Source organism: Falco naumanni, chromosome 3, assembly GCF_017639655.2.
Source record: "Falco naumanni isolate bFalNau1 chromosome 3, bFalNau1.pat, whole genome shotgun sequence".
In the NCBI taxonomy this organism is placed as follows: Eukaryota; Metazoa; Chordata; class Aves; order Falconiformes; family Falconidae; genus Falco; species Falco naumanni.
In genome coordinates this window covers 45,421,895-45,432,693 of record NC_054056.1, presented here as the reverse complement: position 1 = coordinate 45,432,693, position 10,799 = coordinate 45,421,895, and the positions used below count along the sequence as shown (strand labels likewise).

The window sequence follows — 10,799 nt, the reverse complement described above, 5'->3', positions numbered from 1 at the left end:
AGTGATGCCAGACCTCCCTTCTACCCCACTCTCCTTTGCACCAGGGTTGCTGTAGCTCTTTCAAGAGACAACAGTATTTCTGCTGAATTTCCAACCTTTAAGATCATTTGTGTTGCTTACAGTATGCAAACAAGCATACTGTGATATCTTCACAGTGTTCAAAGCACAGAAAGAACCCCAAGGTATGCTGCACCATTCCAGGATCTGAAAGAAAACTCAAGTTCTGCCCCTAGCGCAAAAAAAAAATCCAAACCAAAACAAAAAACCCAAACCATAATCTGTAATAAGTGTCTGCTCTTCATTGTGAACAGCAGCAGGCAAAGATCAGCACCTTTCCACTCCGTTTCTATAAAGGCTCTTTTATGCAGCTATACAGTGCAGAAGGGCTGCAGATGCATCCCTGCCAAAGATCATGCAGTTTAGTGTCAGTCTTGGCTGATGTGACACTTCAAGACCTGATCCAGTGCATTGAATAAACACGGGAAAGGATGCAGAAGCAGCAGGCAGTTACCTAATACTGTCAAGTCTCAATAAAAAATGACAAGCTGAGACATTTTGGCAGGCTTTTGGAATACCTAATAGGACAATGCTTGTGTAAACCGGCCTAGAAGTAAGGTTAAAGGAAGTAAATCCATAGCAGAAAAAAACTTTAGAAGCAGCAAATTATTTCAGTTCAAAGCCCCTTTGATCATATCTGACCATAGAGTGGCAGAATTAGTCCCGCTGATTGTTTCCATGAGACATGATTGATGTCCAGTATTTTATACACCGCAGTTCAGAAGTGCTCCCACCCGAGCCAGAATACATAAAGGCTTAACTTATCGGCGGTGCGACTGTGTGAGCAAGTATACCTATGGATTTGATATGGCATTTATAAACCCGTATTGCTTCCACACTTATAGCTGCAGAAAGGGAGCGAGACCCCGGGGTGTGTGTGTGTGGAGGGTCTGTTTTTTCCACGGGAACACGTTAGTTTCCCCCGGACCGCGCCGGCTGCAACGCCGAACGCGGGAGCATTTCAGGGGGACACGCCAGGGACAGGGGCGGCGGCGGGAGGGGAGGGGGGAGGCGGTGCGGTGCCGTGACCCCCCCGCCCCGCGGCGGGACACGCCGCTTCGGCCTCCCCGGCACAGGCGAGCCCTGTCCTCCCGGCTGCGCTGGGGCTTGTCCGTTCTTCAGCCCTCGCCGTTTTTTATTTCGCGATTAACTTCCCCCATCCCCTCTCCCGCCCGCCCGAAGGGGCGGGAGCGGCAGCCCGGGGCGGGGGGGACGCGGGGCGGGGGCAGAGCCGCCAGCTCGGCGCGCAGGACGGGCCGCCCCGGCGCGGAGCGCGGCGCCCCCAGGCCACGGGCCCGGCGGAAGGCCCAGCCGGGGGGACGCTCCGCGCCCCTGCCCCGCCGCCGCTCCTCTCCCCTCCCCGGGCCGGAGGCGGCGGTGAGGGCCAGCCACCGCGCAGACGCCGCCTCAACGGCCGGCGCGATCGCCGTGGCAGTTGTTGGAGGCGCCGCGGGGCTCGGCGCTCCCCCCTGCAGCGAGGCGAGCGGGGCTGAGGGGCAGGGGGCCGGCGGGCTGAGGGCGAGCACCCCGGCCGCCGCCACCGCCACAGGTGGCCTCCCGTCGCCCGCCTCAGCAGCGCCCCCTGCCCGCCGCCCGGGCTCGCCCACCTCGGCGGCGGCAGGAGGGGCCGCGGCCCGCCCCGCCCCGCCGTGCCGGTGGCGGGCGGCGCTGCAGAGGGCGGAGCGGGCGGTCGGGGCGGGCCGGGCCGGCCGGCTCCCGGCGCGGGCCGGCTCCCGGCGGGCGGCGCTGCTGCGTTGCTCTGGGAGGCGGCGCGGGGCCGGGCGCGGAGCTGCGGGCTCGGGGGTGTGAGCGGCCGGGCAGGGCGCCCCCAGGATGCTGCGGTTCCTGCGCAGGACCTTTGGCCGGCGGTCGATGCAGCGCTACGGGCGAGGAGCCGGGCGCGGAGCCGGGCGAGGTGGGCTCGGCGGCGAGGGGGACGAGCGGGACGGGGGGCTACGAGGAGCCGCCGCCGCCGGCTCGGGAGGCTTCCCCTCCTCGCCGCACCCCGGAGGAGTCGTGCACAGCGCCGGAGCCCCCGTTCACATCCCGGCGGCCGGCGGCAGTAAGCCGGTGCTGCAGTGCCGCGTCCTCCTCCTGGACGGGACCGAAGTCAACGTGGAGCTGCCGGTGAGTAACGCGCGCTTGCCTCCCTTGCCTGCAAAACAGCACTTGCATCTGCCCTCTCCCCTCCTCCGCATCGTCGTCGTCGTCCCCCTCGGTGACAGGTCCCCGCGAGTGCCCCCCCCCGCGGCTGCACGACATGCGCCGTTCTCCGGGCAAGCCCAGCTAGTTTTTTCCTCCCCTCCGCGGGCGTCCTCGCCGCCGTAGCTGCCTGCAAGCACCTGCTGCCAGGTGCGCGGAGTGCCTCCCCGCCATGACCGCCTCTCCGCTCGCCCCCCGCCCCTTTCCCGCCGGCTGCAGTCTGCTGCGTCCCTCATCCCTTCCCCCCGGAGCCCCCGTGGAGGTGGGCGCCTGCTCGCCTCCCCCCTCGCAGCCAGAAAACAGCCCCCTGCAGCGTTGCCTTCGGCGGTGTCTCTCCCGAGAGGGGCTGCCCCTGCGCTGCGCTGCCTGTGTGTCGCCCCGGCCGGGGGTGGGGGGGCTGCCCGCAGACCCCGCCCGACGGCACCGCTGGCCTTGGGGGCACCACGGCGTGCCGCGGGGGCCGGAGCCGAGCCTGTGCGGGGGAGCGGTGCCTTTGGCCTCGCTGCGCCCCGGCTTGCGGCCGGCGGAGGGGCGGCTCCCAGCCCCGCAGCACCTGTGGCGCCGGCGGGAGAGCGAGGCGAGGCCGGCCGTGAGGCGAGGCCGCGCTGTGCCTGCCGCGGCGGGGGTCTGCGGGGGCACCGCCTCTTTATTTCTTGTTTTCTAACGCCCCCGCCGCCCCCCTGCCGGCGGGAGATGAGCGGGGCTGGCCGAGGGGCCTCGCTCGGGTGTGTGACGCGGAGCCGCGCACGGCCCGCGTTGCCCTCCGCCCGGGGGGGCTGCCTGAGGCGCTTCTCCCATCCCGGGCCAGCGGCCGCCCCGCCCGGCTGCTGTAGGGCCGCGGTCCCAGGTAACCCCTACGGCTCCGGGGCAGGGCCCGGTCCCCGCGGGTCCGCCCGCCCTGCAGCCGCTGGCCCGGGGGGCGGCCCGGCCCGGCCGTGAGGGGGCGGCGGGGCCGTCAGCGCCTCAGGCGGCGGCGGGGGCCGGGGCCGCGGCTCGGGCGGGTGCGGGGCCGGGGCCGGCGCTGAACTTTTCCCCCTCCCGCCGCCGCGCCTGAGGAACGAGGAAGGGACGGTGCCGGCCCAGCGCGGCTCTGCGTGTGTTTGTGTTCGCCTGCTTTGAAGCCCGGCCGCGTTTGTGAGTCTTTCGGCACCCCCAGAGCCCGTTGCGTGCCCTTTTACCTCTCTTCAAGGAAACTGCACCGTGTATATTACTAACGTACAGAGTCAGGGTTTGCCAGACGTTCGTTCCCCGCAGCTGCTAAATACTCGACACCCGTCCTGTTTTGCTGACCTTCCCCGCCCCCCCGACTCCCCCCCACCCTTCTTGAAAACCAAATTTCTTGTGGAATAGTGTCAGAGTTCATCATATTAGAAAAATATTTAATCTTCTACCCGAATAATCACCAGCCATTAACAGTTGGTCTGCAAAAGCAGGTGGGGAGGCTTACCATTAATGAGTGAAACAACCTGATAAATTGTGCACTACTTCAATCTCCGGGAGTGTAAAAAAGTGTTTTTTTCAGAGTATCTTTTGAATCTTGTTAGGTGTTTTTCATACTAATAATTATTTGTGTACATTGGCATCATTTCACTAAAACGTGGAATTTCACAACCCTATGGTTTCTGCTTGAAAGAAACTGAAGAGATGGGGTGAGACTCTTACAAGTGAAATTAGAAGCATGTGAATGGAGCCACCTAGAGATACTTGCTGCAGAACTGTCAGGCCTCCCTTGCCTTAAAGACTAGATCACGCGTTTCCAGATATTTGAAATGCTAATATATTTCCTCCCCTCAGATCTCCTTCACAAGTTGCTGCAGTCCTCCTAACATTTCTGCACAAATCTTTTCTAAAGACTTGAATGTTATCAGCATGCTACGGATTTACTTACAGAGGTCTGTGTAGATAAGCTCAGTAAGTATTTTGCTTAAGGTTATACTTCCTCTGATTTATCAGAGTTCAGCTTTTGCTGTAGAGCCTGTTTAAGATGGTCTGTGGTTTTGAAGCATCAGAAAATGAGGTAATGGCACTCTTCTTAGTCCTTGAGTTTTGAAAGTATATGGAAGTACCTGCTTGGTCCAGTAAAGAAACTGTGGAGCACTCTTGCTTGCATTTGACCTCCAAATGAAGCCTAGACTGCCAGTGTTTTCAGAATGTGAACTGCACAACGTGGTGGTTGTGGTTGATTTGTCCAAGGATAGGGTAGGAAGTTGGTATTTTTTTCCATTGCAATTCCTAGACTGGTGGAGGACTCTGGAGCACGTAATAGCTGTCAATATGTTGAGCATTAAAAACTGTTCTGTTGAATTACGTATCTTCCTCGTGCTTTTCCCCTTTCTTTCACGGAAAGTAACACCCACACTGAGAGTCAGAAAAACTGAAAGAGGCGTTGCACCATTTATAAAGTTGATCAGTAAAGTTTCTCTCAGCTTTGCAGCTCTAGATTTTAGGGGATTGGAGCCTGAAGTAGAACATGCTTCAATACTCCGAAGCTGTGGTACAGGACTGTATTCAGTGGTACATTCGGTGGTACAGAATGAATTCAGTAGCATCTTTTCCATTAAAAAAAAAAAAAAGCTTATGGTGGTTTCTTTCCATTTCAGCTCAAGTTTTGTTGAAAGGAAGGGTGTGTGGGCTTTGTCACCAGTGAGCAGTTTACCCATGAAGTCAAATTTGTAGATAATTGCAGAGGACTTCACTGAGCTGCTGGTTGTGTTCACAAGCACTTTTTTCAGGAGATACTGGCATCTGTAAAATGTGTTCTTTTTACTACCTGCAAACATTACACCCCAGTTGTCTTTCCAGTGGAAAATAGGAACTTGTTGGTATTAGGATATGGTACTCTTCCTACTACAACTTTTTAGGCTAAGACTTCACTAGAAGTAACTGAAAGGTTTATTAGATTTTGAAGATGACAGGATGTACTTGTTTGTGTGGATGAATGACAGAATGACAGAAAAGACACAACTGAGGGAAAACTTTAGCTATATGTGTAGAAAAAAAAAAAGTTTCAGGTTTTTTTGTTGACTTACTGTGTGGGATTTTTTTAGCATTCAAGTAAAATGGAAACCCTGAAACTTTTGTCCAGGTTAAATGTATCAGGTTCTGCCGCAGTGTTTTCTCATATGTGAGGGCTGATGCTGGTGTTGGAAAAAGAAATCCTATATCAGTAGGTTGATAACTGTCTTTGGGTTAACGTTATCATTTATGTGATAGTATCTGTATTAGAAACAGCAAGCACATCTGGTAAGCTCCTGTCTGCTCGTGGTGATAACGGAAGCATAGATCTACCCTGATCCCCAAGTCCTTCCTTAGCTTGTTCTTCTCTAGGCTGTATAGCAGTATTGTGACCAGTCACGTTTTTTCTTGTATGCATTTCCACGCTCACTTCCTTCTGGGGCGTTTGCACTTTATTCTTTTTGCTGCATGTCCTCTGCCTTCAGACTACTGCATCTGCCAGCCTGCCCTCCTATGGTGCTGTGTAGTCTTTCACTTGTAGGTGTTCTCTACCTTTCCTGAACTTATTTCCTGCCCATACAGATGTCAACATAAAATTGTTCTGAGCACTGTAGATACCCCTGGATAACTGTTTCTATACTCAGCTTCTCCATGGAATTTCAAGGATTGCTTAATGATGCTGGCTTTTTTGTTCACTCTTAGGGCAAGAATCGTGTACTTTGAAAGTATTCTTTCTAAATAGAATAATGCACTGGATGGCTTTTTAAACCCACGAGTTCCTCAGGGCCCTGTATTGAATGTGAGATGCTATTAAGGTTGGATCTGTTGTACAGGAGTGAGTGGCAGTTGACCGGTTCTGTTGCTGTGGGGTGATTTCCCATGGGAAGGGGAGCATAAATGGTGTCATTACTTCCTCTTGACCTGACACCACATCTCTGTACATCTGAAATCTAGTTATAAGAACTGACACAAGGAGAAAAATACTTAGATGAGAAACCGTCCTTTCCTCCTTCTCACATAGGTATCAGTGTATTTTTTACCATTGAGAACCTGTTTAGTACCTTTTGTGTTGCATCTTTGCTTGCATTGGAGGCTGTTACTTGTTTAGAGTGTAACTCAGCTGTAGGTTGGTTGGAAGGCCACTTGCCTACTGCTGTCAGAACAGTCTTGCCTCTGTTCTTCTGGAGGACTCATGGCTTTTAAAAAAAAAAAAAAAACTGGTTATGGTTGATGCTGTGTTCTTACATAAAAATGCAAGGAAAGAGCATTGACATTTACGCAGTGGTGATGATGCCTGCTAGTTAACACGTAAATGGAACAGTCTATAAATGGTGCTCAGATGAGGCCAAAAAGCCAAACTTTTGTTGACTTTAAGACATGGTTGCTGGCATTTCTAAAAACTGAGTCTCTTACTTTTTAGTTCAGTGCATCTTACTAAAGCTTTAAGGGAGGATATATGAAAGATAGCTATTCAGTGGGGCTGTCCAGAATAGCAGGAATTGATGTCTCTTTTCTTAATGCCACTGAAAATAGTATTCTGTGTAAGCTGGGGGAGGGCAGGAGGGGAATGACTTGGGTTTGTGTAAGCGGGATGCAAAAGAGGGATCCTCATCCTGCAGAGCAGATAGAGGATACTTTAAATTTTCTGTGACATGAAGCCACAGCAGTCAACATGTTGTCTGTCATAAGTACTCCATCCTAAAAATCTTCTTGGTCTGATAAATTTCTGTGCTGCTGTGAACGTCATTACAAAGACCAGTGTGATGTATTAGCAAGTAGGTGATGTTTAATGGTTAAATTAATGAACAAGGCAAATATAACTCCTCAAATCTATGAGTTGTTTTCAGATGGATAGCTTTTGCATTATTTCTTTGCCTTCCTTTTGGTCTGTTTTAATAATTGTTTTGGCTGCTATGGAAACACTTCAGGACAGGGATAGTAAATGTTCTTCAGTACCGTTTTCTAATCTCTAGTTACCTATGCATTGTATCCTTCTTTTGTTGGAGTAACAAGAACATAACAAAATTTGCTGTCTGGCTTCTATGCTTACATTAAATGTAAATGTTAACTCTTGTGTAGTCATGTCTATCTTGTAATTATTGGTTAATATATTTTTGACTTGATAAAGTTAGAAATTTCAGGAGAGAAGTACAACTCATTTTTTCTTTCTTTGTAATCACACATGTTTTTCTAATGATGTTTCAGGAATAGTAATTCTAGAGAAATGCACTAATATGCATATAGACACTTAGATTTAAGTCATTCTCTGGAGTCTCCTAACTGAGGAGTTAGTCCCCACCCAAATAGATATATTACATCAGATGGGGAACATGATTTTTTATTAATTCTTTAAACCTTTTATCACTTAAAGTGAAATTGATAATATGCCTTTATGCAGAAGTTACCTTTCAACAGCATAAAATTAGAATACTTGCTGGAAAATGTTAAAAGCATATTTGCTGCACTGGAATGGTCTCTCATGTTCATGAACTTCTGCAGGCACCAGCACCTGTAATCCCCTTTATAAACTGATAAAGCTCCATTTGTAGGAGGAGTTGGGTATTTTGCTTCTGCAGCTCATGTTGAAATGCCTTTTCATTACCTTACAGCTCTGATCAAGTAACTGTAGCTAGAGCTCGATGTGTTGTCTTCTGGCAGTAGCCTTTAATTATCTTTTCCATGTACCGTATGCTTTGATGCATTGCTGTGTATACTGAAGGTGTGTGAAAGCATTCGTAGTAGAATCACGTACAGAATCAGGGATGTACAGCCCCAGAGAAATAGGAATGAGGTGGGGTGTGCACATGTGACTGCAGATGTGCTTCAGAAATGCACAGCATTAGCTTCTTGAGAGAAGAGGGAATTTCAGCTCTTGATGTGCTCACCAAACATCCCCAAAAAATCTACAGCAGCTAAAAGGCATTTCAACAGTACATAGTAGAACAGGGAGACAATGCACAGTGTTTTGTTTTGGCATATGTTAGATAAAATCTGCTTGTGAGTTCCATTAGTTTTTTATGGAAACCAATACCATTTTTCAATGCAGTATAGATAGACAGGATAACAGGACTGCTGCCGCAAGGAGTTGACAACCAGTAAGGTGGAGAAAGCCAATGGTGAGAGTAGTGTACTGCAAAGACAGAAGTATGAGCACCTGGTACTGATTCTCTGATGGAGAGCTTATGTGTTTGGAGTGATCAGGAGAAGATAAGGTTGTATAAGGCATTCTTTTGGAAGCCTTTTTATAATGGACTAGAACACAGCTATGCTTTGGAGAGTAACCATGTGAAAAGTCGGTGTGGATAGGCCTTTTGTTTGTTGCCACAAAATGCATTTTAGTAGCAGCTGTTTGCCCTGGCCTTAACTATGTGATCATGAACACTGAAGAAACTCTGAAGACCACCATGGGTTTGAATGGAGACGGTCAATAAGAAGGAAACTTTCAGAGCAGCTAGAAAATACGAGTTTCTTGTAAACAGTGTCCATCTCATGTTTTGGGTTTGGTGTTTGTGTTTTCTTTGCCCCCAGTGGTTGTGTTCTGGACTAGATGGCTGTGTAGCAAACCTGTAGCCTCAGGCTCTTAGTGGTGGTCCTGAAAAAGAAAAACAATGTCATGTAAAAAGTTCCTATGAGGCAGGAAATAGGAGGAAAGAGAGTTTGGAAGTGGCAGCCCTTCCATACAGAAGAGCAAGCAGATAGCTAGTTTTGTTTGGATTGCAGGAGGTAGGTCAGGAAGAAACGGGCTGAAACGTTGAAGACACTAGAAATGGTGCATAAAGTATGGGATATATTGTCAATCCAGTTCTCTGAAACAGTGAGGACAGATATCTCTACTCCTGCTTCTCTGTGTGTGCTTTTCTTCCTCATGTGCTTCCTTCTGCTTCTACTTGGAGCGCCTCTGTAACTATCACTTTTTCTGTAACTTTCTCTGAGAGGCTGGCTTCATTTAGTGTCTTGCTTTCTCCAAGCATAGGTCCATTTGCTGATTTGGGGCTTCTGTTTTTAAATTCCCAACCATTTCTACCCACCTTTCTTCACAGTCTTCTCCCTGGCCAAATTCTCTATACTTTTTCTGTATGGATATGATCTGTATTACTAGCATGGTCCCTACTGAATTTTCTTTTTAGTAAGAGCGAATGTCTTTTAGTTTTGTGGGGTTTTCTTACTCAACCCTGTTTTCCCAATCCATAAGAGCAGTTTTCTTTGCATCCGATGAGCAGCTACGTAAGCTGTGAAACAGTTCACCATGGAGGATCTCTTCTATGAGGCACTTTAATAAGCATGAGAGGTTTGCTTCCTTCTGGTTTGGGCCTCAAGCATGGTTCTCTGTCCCATCTCTCCTGTCAGTTTAGATCACTTGTGTGGTTCTCTGCAGCTGCCAGAAATTTGAAATGCTCCTCAGTCCTGTTCCTTCCCTATGAAAATGTAGTTTCCCAGCTGTGGCCAGGGGTCTGTGGCTGGCACAGCAGCTCATTCAGCCAGCTTGACTAGCAAAGTGCCCTGTCTGTCAGAGCACAAATGGCACAGGTGACTGCTGGTTCTGAACATTCCCAGTTGTAGAGCAGACATTAGGGGAACACTGGTAGTGATCAGTGAAATAGTTAATTCAAAGGTTAAACCTCCCCACTTTAAAAATGCATGGTTTCATATGAGACAACAAAAATGGACCTGAAAACTAAAATGGCATGGGAAAGAGGCTGAGAGAAAAAGGGAGAACATGTATGTCATTGAATTCGTAGACCACTTGAAAGCAAAATATAGGGATAAGTACAAATAATTTATTTTTTGCTCAAAGGATGAAGTCAACAGCTGTTAACTATATGTGCAGTGTTGTTGGGTTAGTATTTTAAATTACTTGAGAAACACATGGGTTTTTTTAGTATTTGTTTTCCAGTGCAGACAATGGTAAATGTTCTTTTATTCTTTCCACATTAGAAATAAAAGGGTTGGAAGGTAATGAAGTGTTTAGAGTGACCATCTGCTCTTCATTTGACTTGCTATTTCCATTTATTTCTATGCATCAATTTAAATATGTCCTGGACCATTAGCTACATTGTGATGAGATTATTTTGAAATATTTCTTGAAGTTCTAGATTCAGGCTCCAGCTATGAAGCATGAAAATTATTAAGAGTTAATTTTTACTGGCTGTGTATGTTTTTTATCTGTACGGATTCAGTTTATTTCCCTTCTCTGTTATGGAACCACAGATAGTTTATCGAAACAAATACTAAATGTAGTCTTTTTTTTCTTTTTTTTTTTTTTAGTATACTGACAAACACATTGAATTGAGTTGTTACTGTGTTTCATTATTTTAATACGTGTGACAGGTTATATAATAAGTAAGAGACTGAAAATCCTAATGGAAGGTCCAATATAATGTTTGTGAAAGACAACTAATTCTACACAACTATTTGTGGAGTGTAGGTCCTTGCCTTTGAAGAACATGGACTCATATGAACCAGTATCAAATGCTCAGTTAGAAAAGCATAGTGTTATAACTTGGGGACTGTGACCTGTAATTAAATTATTGTAGAATGCAATATTATTTCAAAGGATAACTTACCCAAGGTTGAATTCTTTTGTG

General features: G+C 48.6%; 1 protein-coding gene across 2 annotated transcripts in view; it reads left to right on the top strand.

The window, feature by feature from the left end:
- The first annotated feature begins 1,804 nt into the window (after positions 1-1,804).
- EPB41L4B (erythrocyte membrane protein band 4.1 like 4B) overlaps positions 1,805-10,799 on the top strand; it is a 172,392-nt gene continuing 163,397 nt past the window's right edge. The window contains exon 1 of one of the 2 annotated variants that reach the window (XM_040586774.1): positions 1,805-2,184. In XM_040586774.1, coding sequence (XP_040442708.1) covers positions 1,891-2,184 — 294 coding nt within the window. In that variant the 5' untranslated portion in view covers positions 1,805-1,890. The remainder of the gene's footprint in view (positions 2,185-10,799) is intronic. The other variant, XM_040586773.1, reaches the window with a different exon arrangement.